Source organism: Ctenocephalides felis, unplaced genomic scaffold, assembly GCF_003426905.1.
Source record: "Ctenocephalides felis isolate EL2017-DRISC unplaced genomic scaffold, ASM342690v1 CF-g0.4_SCAFFOLD_00243, whole genome shotgun sequence".
Classification (NCBI taxonomy): domain Eukaryota; kingdom Metazoa; phylum Arthropoda; class Insecta; order Siphonaptera; family Pulicidae; genus Ctenocephalides; species Ctenocephalides felis.
Window position 1 is genome coordinate 864 of NW_020536397.1, and position 16,576 is coordinate 17,439.

The window sequence follows — 16,576 nt, forward strand, 5'->3', positions numbered from 1 at the left end:
ATCTTTCGAACATTTTTTGAATGTTCAAAATCGATTGAGAATAGCGGGCCAAAACGTGGACTAAAATTTTTATTATAATCAAAACTATTTGTGGTTATCTGCACCTACTTATATTAAATTCAATTAATTTCTTCTTTAAACAAAAATACAGCAATTTACGAAAAATATTATTATTCACGCGACAATTTTCATACCGTTTAACAAGATGTGCGATTGCCCGATAATCTTGGAAAAACCTCAGAAGTTTGGCCTCAAAAAGGATCTATTAATACAAATAATCGCTTATTGTTGGCTATGAATTTAATACAGCGGATGTTCGGGTACATATTAAAAGATTATAAACGTGAACAAACATCAAGTCTTTTGAAGGAAATCATGTAATTGCATTAATCACAGTAATATAAAACTAATCAGTATCATTTCGAACAAATATCTTTCGAACAGTTTTTCAATTTTCATAATCAATTGAGAATAGCGGGCCAAAGCGTAGACGAAATTTTTTATTATAACCAAAACTATTTGTGGTTATCTGCATCTACTTATATAAATCCAATTAATTTCTTCTTTAAACAAAAATACAGCAATCTACGAAAAATATTATTATTCACGCGACAATTTTCATACCGTTTAACAAGATGTGCGATTGTCCGTTATTCACTATAAGTGGGGAAATGTTAACAAATGCGCCATCCCTACTGCAAGCAAGGCAAGTGACACGTGGCGTCAAAACATTTAATAATTTAAAATTGGCGAAGAATTACCACAATATTATCCTCACAGGAAACTCCCTTATAGCAAACTTGGAGAGGCATCCCAGTTGGGACAAGTTTCAAACATTTCAAACTGCAAATTTTGGAATTGGAGGCGATAAAGTGGAAAATGTTCTTTATCGTTTAAAAAACGGCGAAATATCAAATCTGAAAACTAAAATTGTGGTTATATTGGCAGGAACAAACAACACGAAACATAGCAAACCGCACGAAATTTATGAAGGAATTATTAAATGTGTGAGCATTATTAAAGAATTGCTTCCGAGTGCTCGCATCATTTTACCCACCATGCTTCCAAGAGGAAGAGTACCAAATGCCCAACGCGATTGCCTGCAAGTCGTAAACAGTTTATTAATCAATTTAACAAGATAAATATGAATAGAAGACATATTCACACAGTGCTTTGTTTTATAATTTACATTTGATATATTCCATTCTATCATTCGAAAACGTTGCCGAACTAATATCAAACACAACATTATTACTTTATATTCATAGTTATTTATTAATATTCGTCACTAATTCAGTTATTAATATATAAATATAAAAAATGTGCCAAATAAACACTGGCAATCCGCGACTAATTTATCAAAAAAACACTACTTTCATTATGTCGACCCAATATAAAACACAACATTATTACTTATATTCATAGTTATTTATTAATATTCATCACTAATTTAGTTATTAATAAGATAAATGTAAAAAATGTGCCAAATAAACACTGGCTGGCAGACCCGCGACTAATTCATCAAAAAAAAAAACAACTTTCACTATGACGACCCAATATAAAACACAACATTATTACTTTATATTCATAGTTATTTATTAATATTCATTACTAATTCAGTTATTAATAAGATAAATGTGAAAACTGTGCCAAATAAACACTGGCAGGCCCGCGACTAATTTATCAAAAAAGTTATAATTCTTGAAACATAAGCATGCTAGTGCACTCGAATATATGTTTGCCTATTACAGTTGAATGTTTCAGCGACGTACAATTAATATGGGTGTTTCGAAGAGCCATTTCTATTTTGTTATCATGCCAGCCTTCGTAAAAGGCGCTCCGACGGAACTGATGTTACCGGTATACATATTTTTTTTGGTTTCTCTGGTGAAACGCATTCTTTTCAACGTTTAAAATACTGCTTTGACCAGCGGCCTGCAGCATTTGCGTAGTAAAAACATGCTCTTTAATTTATTGATATTGATAACTTTCTATAAACATAGTTCAAAAATCACTCTCACATAGTGTTGCACGAATTATTAATTTGGTGTTGAAAGCGATTGTATGCTTTTGAGTATTTTTAACTTTTGCATTAAATGCCCTTTTCCAGCTTCTTCATACATGCCATGAACAAAGTAAATGGTTGTTTGTTGAAGTCATGACAGATACCATGCATTGTAATATGCGTGTGCATCATCAGGCATAAAAGTTAAGGTGGCAACTTTTTTTACTTTACTACTATTGAACTACAAATTTTCTCAAAAAATAATTTAAATACAGTTTTGTCTTGCCGATTGGTGAAACAAAATGCTGCGGGATAACCTACCCCAAACACATCAATCACAAGAAGAGTATGCAGGTTAAATCAATAAGAATTTGCACCATGAGATCCATCTATGCATGTTTTATCATGTCTATATTCATTTAAAATAGTAGCTTGCAATATAGTCATTACGACCACAAAAAGATCATCTTCTTCTAGTATCATGTTCTACGTTTTATTATTATTATCTATATGGGTAGGGTATGGTAGCACTGCTTTGCACTTGATATTTCGAACATCTTTCTTGGTAATTATTGAGCCCTCAATGGTAAAATTTTTTCATATGCTGCACTTTGAATACTGATGATAATTTTATTATCCGAAACTCCTGCTATAACTTAATAATGGTGGCCTATACTCGAAATTTATTCTATAAATTGGGAACAATTTTCCTCATATCTTTCCATGATTCTATGGTGTTGCTTGCTATAGGCGTGACTGGTTTATTTAGATATAAATCTATTTCATCACGTCTTTTATTTCCTTTTTCTCTGGCGCAATTTCTTATGTAACTGCCAAAAGTCGAAACTGTCTGGCGTGGCATCAATATCTAAACTTGTAGTAGAATTGTTCAAACATATTTGATTTTTCAATGCATGTATTGCATTTGAGGCAGCATTGGTGTTTTTAAAATGCAAGTTTTTAAAGCGTTGATCGAGCAATGTGGCTAGAATGGACGGAATGAAACTTATTGACAAAAAGGCTTTTGTAGGATCCAATGAAAGCACTGCAAGAAGGTTTGCGATTATTAACCCCGTGACTTCTAATACTACCAAAAAAAAATACATTTTTTTTTTCATTTTTTCATTTTGTCAACTCGTAATTTAATTAAAATTACGAGTTTACAAAAATTTAATTTCCGGACACTTTATTTTCTGTCAAATATATTCGAAACCAATGTTCTAAAAAAATTTGAATAGTTGGTGGTGTTTTGGTTGTGTTGATGTTTAACTCTCTTGTCTTTCTTATAAAAGCATATGCTTTTTGAGACATGTTTAGCTTCCTTCCAAAATACTAAATGCTTAGACTTATCTGTAAGAGCACTGCCTAGACCTAGGCCCTAGAGGTTTAGAGTCACTGGCAGAACTGGAGGCTGTTTCATTTACACTGTCAAACAGCTCTTCTATGAATTTCAGGAAATCGACAGTCCTAGTACCTTCTTGAGGAAAATTATCATCTAGAATACGATTAAAAGAGGTTGAATTATAAATGCGATTAAATATATTTTACATTATTTTCATTTACTCACACTGCTTAGTAGCATATCTGTGCATCATTGAAAAAACGCTATAAGAGAACACCACTGCAGCATCTGTCACTCTCATCTTCCTCATTTTGTCAGGATACACGTTATGTGCTCGTAACTTCTAACACATGCGGAAATTGGGCAACTCTGAATTAATTTCGAATATCTTAATTATATGGCTCCAGAATGCCCTTTTTTGCTGATTACGTTGAATAAAAGTGACATCATATGATGAAAAGCTGTTTCTCAAACATTTCAACATATGTGGCGAATCAAAAAGTGGTATGATTTCCTGATCACCAACAAGAAACCCTTTAAGTTTGCAACTTCTATCTTCTTTGAGAAACTGTGCTCTTGTCTCGTTAAGCAACAAGTTGATTGCGGTAACATTTGTAGCATGCTGATCACATACATTGGCTACAACATTGATACCAATGTCCTGCAGGCTTGATATATCGTCTCTTATACAAACTTTAAGTTCAGCGTTTTTGACGCTACTTTCAACAAAGTAGAATGCCTCTGATGTTTTAAAGTGGCCACGAATGCCTTTATTCATGAACACTAAAGCATGGTCAGCAAACTTTGGTCTCCTCTCTGAAACCTCCTCGAAGCCTGTTATGTTATCCTTAAGCCGGCCACAGACGTAACTGTACACATGTGCAACTGAATGAATGCGCAACCAAGCGTATTTTTACAGTGCCCACAGACGGCTCAAGTTTATGTTCAAGTATTTGCGCAAGCATATCACAAATATCAACTAAGAAACGTCAAGACATAACCTAAAAATATATCTTTTATTAATTTATATATTCACAGCATCAGAAAAGAATTCGAAGTGTTTAGAGGGCTAATGTAAATACTTTCAATTGTTGATAACTTCATAAATTTGAATTATGTATTCGCTACAAAGTAATACAAAAACGGAACATGTGCTGCCGCACGCGGTCTACGAATGAACTTGCCGACTTGAATGATTGCGCAATTAAAATAATCGAAAAGTGCTCTTTACTCTCATCATAATCAATGCCTGCAGAAATGCTTATTTCGTCAAACATCAGAACACAGTTTCTATTAGATGGATCCATATTTAGAACAGAAGTACGCAAAGTCTCCATGAAAGTTTTATTGATACCAGAGCTGATCGGAATATTAGCCAAGGACTAGATAAAATGGTAAGGTGAAGATAAAAAGAACCTCCAATATTTGTAACAGGATGGACTCTGTTTGTACAATGCGATTCCCAGTGTTTTTTAATCGAGGTTGTATCTTCTTCCTTCAGGCTGTTTCGGCTGTTTTTTCATCTGGCATTTGATCAATGTCGCAGTTATTGAATTGACAACATTTTCAACTTCTTTCATGATGTTTGTACTGCAAGCCTTCTTTAGCTCAGCTCTGGCAATTTCATGATTTTTCATAATTCGTCTGGCACTTCTCTTCGTTGTCATAATTATATCATGACATTTCTTTAATTGTGATGTATGCTGCCTGCGATGCTTTACACCTATAAACTTCAAGAAATTTCTTCTTGGTGTTCGAATATCTAAGAAAATGAATGATTCTATTAGAGAAAATAAGAAATATATCTTTTCAAGAAACGTTGAAATACCTGATCATCTTATAGAAATATGAGGTACATTAGCAGGAACATCTGGAACAACCGGAATATCTGGAACATGTGAAACATCTGGAACGTGCGCATATAGATCCACTGAAATTTAATTTATAGTTATTAATTTGTCTAAAATTTCAAGTAAAAGTTGTATGAAACCATTTTAAATAACCTTCAATAAGAGAAGCATCTAGGAGTTCAGATTGCAAAGAAGTGATTTCATTTCAAATGACAATTTCTTTCTTTAGTAACTTTCCTGCAAGTGGCAATTCATTTGATTTTAATGGCACTGAAAAGTGCATCGTAAAAATGGGTTTCCACTTTTTTTCTGCAATAAGAATAACACATGTTATGTACATTTTATTTACTTAAAACCATAATCAAAAAAAAATATTGAACAGAGAAAAGATAGTATGCAGCATGTTATCCATAATCAATAAAAATTATTGGATTTTTATTGTGTTTTTGAGGTTGTTTGAAGGGTTTCAGGATTTTCACGGGGTTGAAAATGATATTACTGCAAGGTAAATGTATTAAAAATTACTTTTTAATTGTATCTTTTAATATTAAAAACGTTTTCTAGCGATAAAATAGCTCAATGTCCAATTATTTATTAAGAGGTCGCAACCCTCCCGGGGGGGTTTTCAGGGTTTCAGGATTTTCACGGGGTTGAAAATGATATTACTGCAAGGTAAATGTATTAAAAATTACTTTTTAATTGTATCTTTTAATATTAAAAACGTTTTCTAGCGATAAAATAGCTCAATGTCCAATTATTTATTAAGAGGTCGCAACCCTCCCGGGGTGGTAGCGGAGTGTAAATTGTTTTCACTTTGAGGGTAAGGTAAACCTAATTTCAAAATTTCATGCAAATCGGAGCACAGTATAAAAATTCAGAGTTTATGCACTTTTTTCCTCTCCGTTTGCTGCACTAATTTGGGTATGGCAATAAACTATGCCAGAGATGAGTAACGTACTGCCCGTAGGCTGCTTGCGTAAAAAATTAGAAAAAAAAACAGTAATTTTTTTCTCTAATTTTTTTTGCCGGGACGCATTCCGGCTCGACAACACCACTGCTTATGGCCATATACATTACATACATTAGTAAGTATTATTAAGTAATACCTAATTAAATACATATTATTTAGTGTGAAACTTGTGTGTCCATATTTTCAGCTATTTTTTATAATCGGGAATATAATTAGAGTTCTCTGTCAGCAAACAGTTATCTAAATGTGTGTCATTTAACTTTGTTCGGTATTTTGATTTCAAATATTTCATATTTGAAAACAGAGACTCGCAATTGTATGTTGTATGCTATTAATAACTTAATACTTAATACTTAAGACTAATACTTAGTCTTGCATTCTATTAAATTAATCCTAAAAGAAATTGTGTTAAATTTGTTTTTTTATTTTGTCTTAGCAGTCTCTGCTTCCAAAATCGAAACCATTCCACTGCTATTTTAATAAATTCTATTTCAGTCATCTCTATATTGTTTGTTAATGTTCCTAAATTTGAATCAATCAGCTTAGAAACATCGTGTACAAATTATTAATTAGAAACATTTGTATATTTTTTTGTAACCTTAATTTTTGATTATTTTAAGGTTGTTGACTGCTAGATCGACCAAGTTCCTTTGTAAAAATGTTGTTAAATATGTTTCTTACCACATACTTTCAAAATATAATTTTTCTAAAATTAAAATATAACTAGCTGTAAGTGGAATTCTGTCTTGAGGCAATTATGGCATCGTGCCTTAAGGCAAACTGCTGGAACTTCCCGTTGAATGCTGAATGTTTTCAAATAGATTATTATAAATATTGTATCATTGTCTAATATAAAATAATAAAATAAAATCTGAAATATTTTCGATATACAAAAAACTAAAAAAAAACTAAAAAAAAAAAAAAAATGGGACAAAATTTTTTTTTCCAAAATCAATTATTTTGTTAAGACAAGCAGAAAGTTCTTTGAATCATTTAAATCGGACGCTTAGTTCTCTCAAAAACTGCCATTTTTTACATATTTAGCTCCGTATCTTCGAAATGGCTGGGCCTGCCTTTGCCAAAAACTAATAAACACTTCTCCCAATCGTTACTAATTGAATGTTTTTTAGATCATTCAAATCGGATACTCCGTTCTCTCAAAAATTCGATTTCTATTTTCTGCACTCTTTGCTCCGTATCTCCGAAACGGCTGGACCTGCCTTTGCCAAAAACTAATCAGCTCTTTTCTCTATCAATAGGAATCGAATGTTTTTTGAACCATTCAAATCGGTTGATCCGTGCGCCCTGAAACGTGACTGGAAATTTGTATCCATACATACATACACACACACACACACACACACACATCCATTTTTCTGAGGTATGCCAAAACGTTTAGAAACCTTCAAACGTCGAGAAATGTAAAAATTTTCAATTCCGATTTTCGGCCCATTACAATAACTTACCCTACGGGAAGTTAAAAAGTTAAAAAAATTCCAAATTATTTCTAAATATAATTCAAATAAGTCAATTTACTCAAAAATTTAATATTCACAAAAATCAATCTTTTTTGAAAAATTGAATTTTTGGTACGGAAAGTTCCAGCAATTTGTCTTAAATGCCGTACACCAATAGGTGGTTTATTCGCTTCAAAAACAGTCGTATATGTGACCCTCCCACACTAGGAAAATGACATAGCTGGCGGGTGTTGCTCAAGAGCTAAGGTAATTAGGGGCTAACACTACAGTTTTATACTTCAAAAATTTCATTAAACTTATACTATTTAAACAGAAACCAATTAACTCTTATTTTTTACTTATATTACACATTTGATGACGTTTAAAAGCTGCATATTATAAAAAATATGAATTTTTCAACTTTTCAAACGGCAATATCTCAGAAACGGTGATACTAACAAAAAAATTAATAATAACAATTTAATAGAGAATTTTATAATAAATTGTGGGAGTAGTAATGATTATGATAATATATTTAATTAGAAACTCCCAACATAATAAAAAATATAAATTCATTAACTCTAAAAATATTTCCATATCAAAAATATCATGACATGTCCGATTGTTTTTTACAAATAAAAACCAGCCTGCTTGATATCGCCACACACTCCCTGCCCAGTGTTGATCTCACAGTTTAAAAAAAAATACAGGGAAACACGTTATAAAAATGTGGTGAGAAAGCAGATTATAGCAGACCAGTGTTGTAATACTGGTCAATTACAAATTTCCATGTTTCGTCAGCAGATCCACCGTATGTGGTGATTTGACCTGCCATCAACTCCATATTCTGCATAATGTTCTCGATCTAATGGGTATTAGTTATATCAGAATAACTTAATGTTTAGAATGCATAATTTATGGGTACAGTTTCCATTTCTGCAAGCGTTGCATTCGTATCTGATGAGTTCCGATCAGAGAAAGAAGTTGGCTCTTTATCCAAATCAGGATCATTGGTTTCTTTGACATAAGAGTCCAGAATTGTGGAATCCAATAAATTATGTCAAATTTTGTTTTGATTCGTCGTTGTCACCGATAATGGGAGGTAGCATTATAAGACGATTTGTTGAGTTAACAGAGAAAGAGAGGTTGAATTGCATTCCAATGAAAAGTTCAGGCTCCAAATTATTTTTTCTGTCAGCAATAAACACTGAGGTCTGGGTATACCAAATGAGTAACCTCGGAAGTCTGATCCAGATAGTAAGTGCGTTAACTATGATGGATTGGACTGGACATACCTTATAGGTCGTCACTGAAGACCAGTGATTATGGTGCTGCGTCAAAATCAATTTTTCTTAAATCTTCGAAAAATAAAACTCCTTTATCTTCATCTCCATCGTCGTGAGTCACCAATGTGGGAGTCGTAATGATTATGATAATATATAAAATTAGAAACTCCCAGCATAATAAAAAAATATAAATTTATTGACTATCAAAATATTTCCAGATCAAAAATATACATGACATGTCCAATTGTTTTTTACAAATAAAAATCAGCCTGCTTGATATCGCCACAATGGATTTTCAAAGATTACCGGTTATCTCCCCCATTTCAAAGATTATCGTTTTCAAATCAAGTTTATAGCTGGCTATACATCTTTTTTCCTCTACTTTCAAATATTGTTGTTGAACAATGTTTAACTTTACTGATTTTTGGCACATCGGTGGTGGACCTTTTTAATCCCGGACCTTCATAAATTTTAAACGCGGACTTGAAATAATTTCTCACCTTTTGGACTTTCTCTGGATTGGCACGAATTTTTCAAGACTAAGACTGGCCAAATCGATTCAGCCGTTTTCGAGTTTTATTCGGACATTTGAAAGAAAGCTCCATTTTTATATATAAGACTAGCTGACCCGGCAAACGTTGTTTTGCTAAGTTAGGTATTTCTAAGCAACTTCTAAAGAATAAAAAAAAAGAATTCTTTATTTTAGGAGTGTAAGGATGTATAGTTTGAATGGTACAGACAATGAGGTATTATAAACACAATAAACTTCAAAGTCTACTTGTATAATAATACATTATATAATTCATAATAACAATATTCGTTTGATCATATTTTGTTTATACAATCAAACTGGAAGTTTTATACACTTTCTACAAAAATATGGTATAATTCAATCCAAGTCTTTTTTAATCTTTAGCCGTAGTCAATGTTCAGTTGGTCATTTTTGCCCCACACAGATGTAAGTTTTTAAAGTGTTGAATCTCACTCAAAATTAACATTACATTTTATAAAACAATTAAATAGTTAAAATTTATATTAAGCTCTCGTGAACTAAATCACAGTGCTCACAACCCAAAAAACTAACAACAAAAGGAAATACTTTTGTTATGGATTTTCAAAGATTACCGTTTATCTCCTGATAGCAAAGTCATAAGAATCAAGGTTATAGCTGGTTATACATCTTTTCCCCTCTACTTTCAAATATTGTTGTTGAACAATGCTAAACTTTACTGATTTTTAAGATATTGGTGGTGAATCTTATTAATCCCAGATCTTCATATATTACTATCCATTCTTCGATAAATTCATAGAAAAGATTTCCAGTTTATTCTTCAAAATTAGTGGAAAATAACCATTATTGAATTATATTTTACATTGCATTATCCAATGATTGTTGAAGTTCTTCATCTTTTTCAATTTGTAGAGTGATTCAATAAAACATGAACGATACCTGACTGTGTCTAAAATGCATGGATTTTGACATATTTTTTGAAAGGAATACCTTCAGAATTGTACTCATTTTCTGCTATACTTGTTCTAGTACCCGAACTGACCATACATTTAATTGAATGCGAGCATTATAATCAATTTTCAAAATATTTTATTCCAGAGAACTTGTAATTATGTGCATTGACATTTTTACAGATGTGTGTTCCAAAGTTCCATTATCAACCGAATCTTCTTATTTGAGTAGTGGTCTGTTATATCTGGGAATAAGTTATTCGACAAAATGTCCCCTTTGATCGAATCCAAATTTAGGTCTTTAATTTAAATAATCTAAATAGAATAATAATATAATCTAGAAAATATTTTATAAATACTAATGAATATAAAATTATGCAACTAAGACTGAGCCCAATCCGTACAGCCATGTTAACGTTTTACCCCGAATTGTTATATAGCTATATAAAATGGACATTTCTTCTTTATGAATTTGATTGAACATATGTAAATTTTCAACATGAGTACATATTGTGATAAATTTCAATGTGTTTATTTTGATTTTCCTTTTTTGCAACCGTGTATCCAAATTAGTGGCATCTTTGTTATCACCATGACTTGTATGTAGTATGCTCGGGAAGTAATTGAGATTTTTATGAATATGATTTCTGAAATTACTATCTGTGTTATAATCCGCTGTCTATTATAACTTGCAATAAGTGATTAGACAGAAACGTCTATGGTGTCCCCTTCGATGAATTCCAAGTTTAGGATCTCAATTTGAATAACCTAAATGCAATAATAATATAATTCATAAAATGTTTTGGCAATTGTAAATAGATTGTACTGTAAATATTTGTAATGATTACTTCCATATCTAATAAATAAACTGCACTTATGTTGATGTCACATGTCATAATGCAATCTTCATAAGCAATTTTCAAGCAACTTTGTTTCCGAAGAACTTGTACTTGTATGTACACATAATTGAGATTTTTATGAATATGATTTCTAAAATTACTATCTGTGTTATAATCCAATTTTCTTATTCATATCGCTGTCTAAGGTGTCCCTTTCGATGAATTCCAAATTTAGGATCTCAATTTGAATAACCTATACGCAATAATAATATAATTCAGAAAATGTTATGGTAACACATTATTCACATTAAACCAATAAGTACTTGCACAGCACAGCGTTTGAAAAAAAATTATTTATTTATTTTTTCATAAGCAAGCCTTAATCAATCAATAATAATAGTATTATTTCAAGCTGTTGATAAAAGAATACAAATAGGCAGTGAGCAAACACTTGAGAATTAAATAAAAACCTCATATAAAATCAAAATAAGCATTCTTATTAACATTTAAAAATATATAAATAATTAAATTTTAAAATTAAAAGAATAACACATAATCTGTTCCAACTTGACAACCATCTATTTGACACATGAGTAGGCGATACTCGATACATCTGTCATTTGAATAATATTGTGTGGGAAGCCATTTTGAATCAAGTGCTGTTTACCAAAAATTTTCAAATTACAAATGTAAAGTTTCTACGCGGATTTGAAATATTATCTCACCTTTTGGACAATCTTTGGATTGGCACGATTTTTTCAAGACTAAGACTGGCCAAATCCATTCAGCCGTTTTCGAGTTTTATTCGGACATTTGAAAGACAGCTCCATTTTTATATATAAGATATATATATATATATGTGTGTGTGTATGTATGTATAATATACTTACACAAAAATAACAATTTATTTAAGATGCCAGAAACGGCAGAAGAGTGGCTTGAAATTGCCTCAATTTATGAACGACGCTGGAATTTCCCCAATTGTATTGGTGCAATAGACTGCAAGCACATAAGAATTGATTGCCCCATTAATAGTGGCTCTGATTATTACAATTATAAAGGGTTTTTCAGTATTGTTTTGTTTGCTGTAGTAGATGCTAACTATAATTTCCTAATTGCAGACATAGGATCCCAAGGAAGAATTTCCCGATGGAGGCGTTTTTAAAAACGCCCTCATATCTCAATATATGAATAATAATTTGTTAAACCTCCCAGAAGCGACGCTACTCCCAGGTAGTCTGCAGACATACCCGCATGTGTTTATTAGTGATAGGGCATTGCCTTTAGCCACTAAAATTATGAAACCTTTTGGGGGGTTTCACAGCAAGAATACAAAAGAAAGAATTTTTAATTATAGATTAAGTAGAGCTCGTCGGGTTGTAGAAAACGTGTTCGGAATAATGTCCTCAGTTTTCAGAGTTTTAAGAAAGCCACTATGTTTGCAACCCGATAAAGCTCAGAAAATTGTATTGGCAACAGTTTTTCTACACAATTTTTTGAGGGCAAGTAAATCTTCAAACTTATTGTACACACCGGTTGGATCTATAGATACTGATATAATGGGTCACATTGTCGAAGGTGAATGGCGAGCAAATCACGAAACAGCATTAAATAACTTTCAACCAGTTGGAAGGCCAGCTTCTGCCATAGCTAAAGATGTAAGAGAAGATTTTGCAAATTATTTTTTAAATGAAGGCGTAGTGACATGGCAAAATATTTACCAATAAAATGAACTTTTTTTTTTAAACGACTATCAACAGTGGATATATATAGAACATAAATTGTATTTTATAAGTATATAATTGTATAATTGTATATAAGTGTATAATTGTATTGCAACTGTAATTACAAAATGTGCATTAATAAAATCATATTCCACTATAAAACTATTTAATTAATAAAAATTTACATAAACATATAAATTATGAGCTAGTGTCCGGAAAAGTTACAAATTCGCTCAGGTTTTGTACCAAATCATCTGTTATTGGGTTCACAATTTTTGCTTTCTTCTCTTCAACGACTTTATTTTTGGCTTCACATAATACATCTAGTAATTGTTTTTCTATATTCATTCTGACTTCGGGATCGAACCACTCTAAACTTTCGGCCATATATGGTACAAAATGGTTTTGTTTAGTAGGTAGTTGTGGTTGATTCGGTTGTTGTGGTTGTTCCGGTTGTTCTTTAGGTTTATTGCATTTCATTATATACTGCAAGAATTGAGTTTTTAACAAAGTATCCTTGTCATCCTCTGGCTTTTCTTTTTTTTGGTGGCGATACAAATTCGTTATTTGACGATATAGTAGTTTCGCTATTCTGCAAAAAATAATGATATCGTGCAATTACATAAAGAAAATAAATGATTGAAATGATATAAATTTTTGCAGTAAACTTCTTTAGGTGCGATTAGGGTGTAAATCAGAGTTAAATGCAACGAAAGTGCTTACATACGACTTACCAATTCATCAATCGCCAACGGAGTCGTTCTCGAAACGAGTCGCGTTGTATATGTATGTATCATTGTCTTGTTCGGCAACTATGTGAATTACAGAATATCGAATGTAAGCCTACTACTACTATCATTAAGGTTATGTTGTCGACATCTAACTTTAATAAAAATTAAACGAAAATAAACAAAAGCGTAATACAGTATAACTTGCCAATAATTATAATAAAAAAACATTTAAAAATGTTTTGTTGTTTTTTATTCATAGTTGCTGTAATATATCTTTAAAGTAACTTCAATCGGAATTATTTTTATAGGCAAGATAGATTTCACTGTTGTATTTATTGCTACAGATATGTATGTGTATAGGTTGTCATTCAGCTAATCAAGATCTTGATTGATTGTTTACTGTTTCTAAAAACTAGGCAATTTTTTTAACAGCAATCAGAATACAAAGTATCCTATGAGCTATTGTGATGAATTTAACATATACACAAACATGCATACATTCATGCACACGAACATACTCACACGCACGTTAACAGAAAAAGAAATTATATAATAGTCATCGCTTCAGCAAGTTGTATACTAATTGGCTCAGGTCCTTCCGCCATTTACTGGATAACTACACATTCTATGAACTAATGTGATGAAATTTTCATATACACAAACATGCATACATACATACGCACATACATTCACGCACACAAACTCTCGATAAAAGATTTATGAATGTTTAATAGCGGTCACTTCATCTAGTGATATCCTACTTAGATCAAATCCCTCGTCTATTTCTTCTTTAATCCTCTGCTGTTTGAATTGCTAACAGTGGGCCATTAGTGTGTTAGAATGATTTTCGAGCTTCCGGTGATAATTTTCACTGATAGATTTGATGACTTCATTGACGAACTGTATATTTAGATCATTATGGATCATCTGATAGTTATGTACCGAGAGCTCCTGTGATCATACGAGTAATTTTTGATTGCATCCGTTGTATAAGAGCAATATTTGATTTACTTGAGCAGCCCCAAATCTGAAGATCATAAGTCCATGACGGTTTAATTTTCATATTATAGATAAGGACCTTGTTCTCTAGAGATAATTTAGATCTATGTTCGATGAGCCAGCCGAGTTCTTTAACTCGCGTTTTCATTTGCTTTACTTTAGTCCAAATGTTCTTGAGGATTTTGATGATTATTTGCGTTTTGTTCGTTGTTGACTATTTGAGAAAAGGAACATTTGGCCGTATTGTGCGATTTCTTTGTCCTTAGTGGTGGGAATCGCCGATGTTTTTCTGCTTGATATATTGGGCACCCTTTATATTAGCTGGATGGTTTGAATCGCACAATGCACATCTTACTGTTTCTGTTAATTGGGTTTTCCATGAGCAAATCTGAAGTGAGATGATTACCGGCACATTTTACGCAACGTGGATCTTTTGTACAATAGTTTCTTGTATGTCCTAGACATTGGCACCTGCTGCATTGAGGAACCTTGGAGGATGGCGCATGGGTTCGATTATAACTTTGTTTTATATAAAAATTCAGTTGCGTTGCGTATATTTTATTATTATTTTTGTCTTGCTGCAGTTCAACAACGAATCTGTTTAGCGGAAGTTTAGTAGTACGCTGTCTTAGGTTGTAAATTCGTATGACCTTATGCCCAAGATCTGAGATTTCTTTTGACAAGATTTCGATGTCTGTACTATGGTGAAGATTTTTTATTACAATTTTAAATGCCCTTTTTGTTTTTTCCTGGTATGAGTGAAGTTGAGTACCTCTGTCTTTCAATAATTTGAGGACAGTATTGTATGTATGGGAATCCTTGGTATTAATTTTAACTTCCTTCAAACCAATGGTCTTGTATGAATAGAGTTCTGAACATTATTTTCTAGCAATGCTATTAGAGGTTTTATGTCATTGACCCCATGTACAAAAATCGGTGGCGGAGTTACAACTTTTTCCACTGGAGGCGCTGAAGTTGAAGGCTGTTCGTCCATTTTGTCGTTTTCCGGAGCAACTGATTGTAATACATTATAATAGTTCTTGGTTGGTATCGGATCTAACAATAATTTTTTGTGGTTGCCTTTTTTGTGACATTATCGGTTTGTGCAGATTCATTTTGCTGTCTTTTTTTACTCATGGCCAGTTTCCACTCTTGATATTGCGCGTTGAAACGCATGTCCCTGAAAGTTACTGGATATGGTTTGTGCGATTGCAAATTATTGTCACTTGGAAGCATTTCGATATCTTCTGACGTTTGCGAAGAAGTTTCATTGTTGATTCATTTGTGGTAGAATATGCGTTTCGACAAATTCTGCGTTGGTTGTAGAATCATCTTGTAGAATTTGTTGTGATTCAGTGCTAAAATTTTCAGAAGTATTATTCATGATTTAAAGCTTTGAAAAATTAACTTGTTGAATGACACTTATTTGACACGATGAAATAATAACTATAAATGTCACTGGTTTATAAACAACGCCATGTCCCCCGCAATGGGGACACGTGATTAACTGTATAAACTACGCAATGCGGGCACTGTCGCAGGTTACAGATAGAAAACACTATTGTTTACACTATTACTTGTTATGTAAATGACTGGTATCGGCTGAGCGATGTTGAATCGTTCGAAGTCTGAACGAAGACTGTGATAAATTCAAGTTAAATTACCTTTAATCACTTCCATTATTTTCAGTTTGTTTACCCAGCATACTTACTTCTCTGGCCATACCAGAAACATACCGCTGCCAATTCTTTAGTGAAAACTTTTTTCAATATATTTCTTATATTTTCTGCAGTAGGTTTCTACCAATTTTTCTAACATAGCTTTGCTATAAACAAAAACATTAAAACATAATTACTACCAAAAATTATTTTATTTCAATATCTCTCAAGGTGCAATTATAGTTTACCAATTC

The 16,576-nt window shown here is 32.2% G+C and overlaps 1 protein-coding gene across 1 annotated transcript; it reads left to right on the forward strand.

The window, feature by feature from the left end:
* The first annotated feature begins 635 nt into the window (after positions 1–635).
* Positions 636–1,142, forward strand: LOC113362923 (platelet-activating factor acetylhydrolase IB subunit beta-like). Its single transcript, XM_026605421.1, has one exon. The coding sequence runs from the start codon at positions 636–638 to the stop codon at positions 1,140–1,142; it is 507 nt and encodes a 168-aa protein (XP_026461206.1).
* The last annotated feature ends 15,434 nt before the right edge of the window (positions 1,143–16,576 follow it).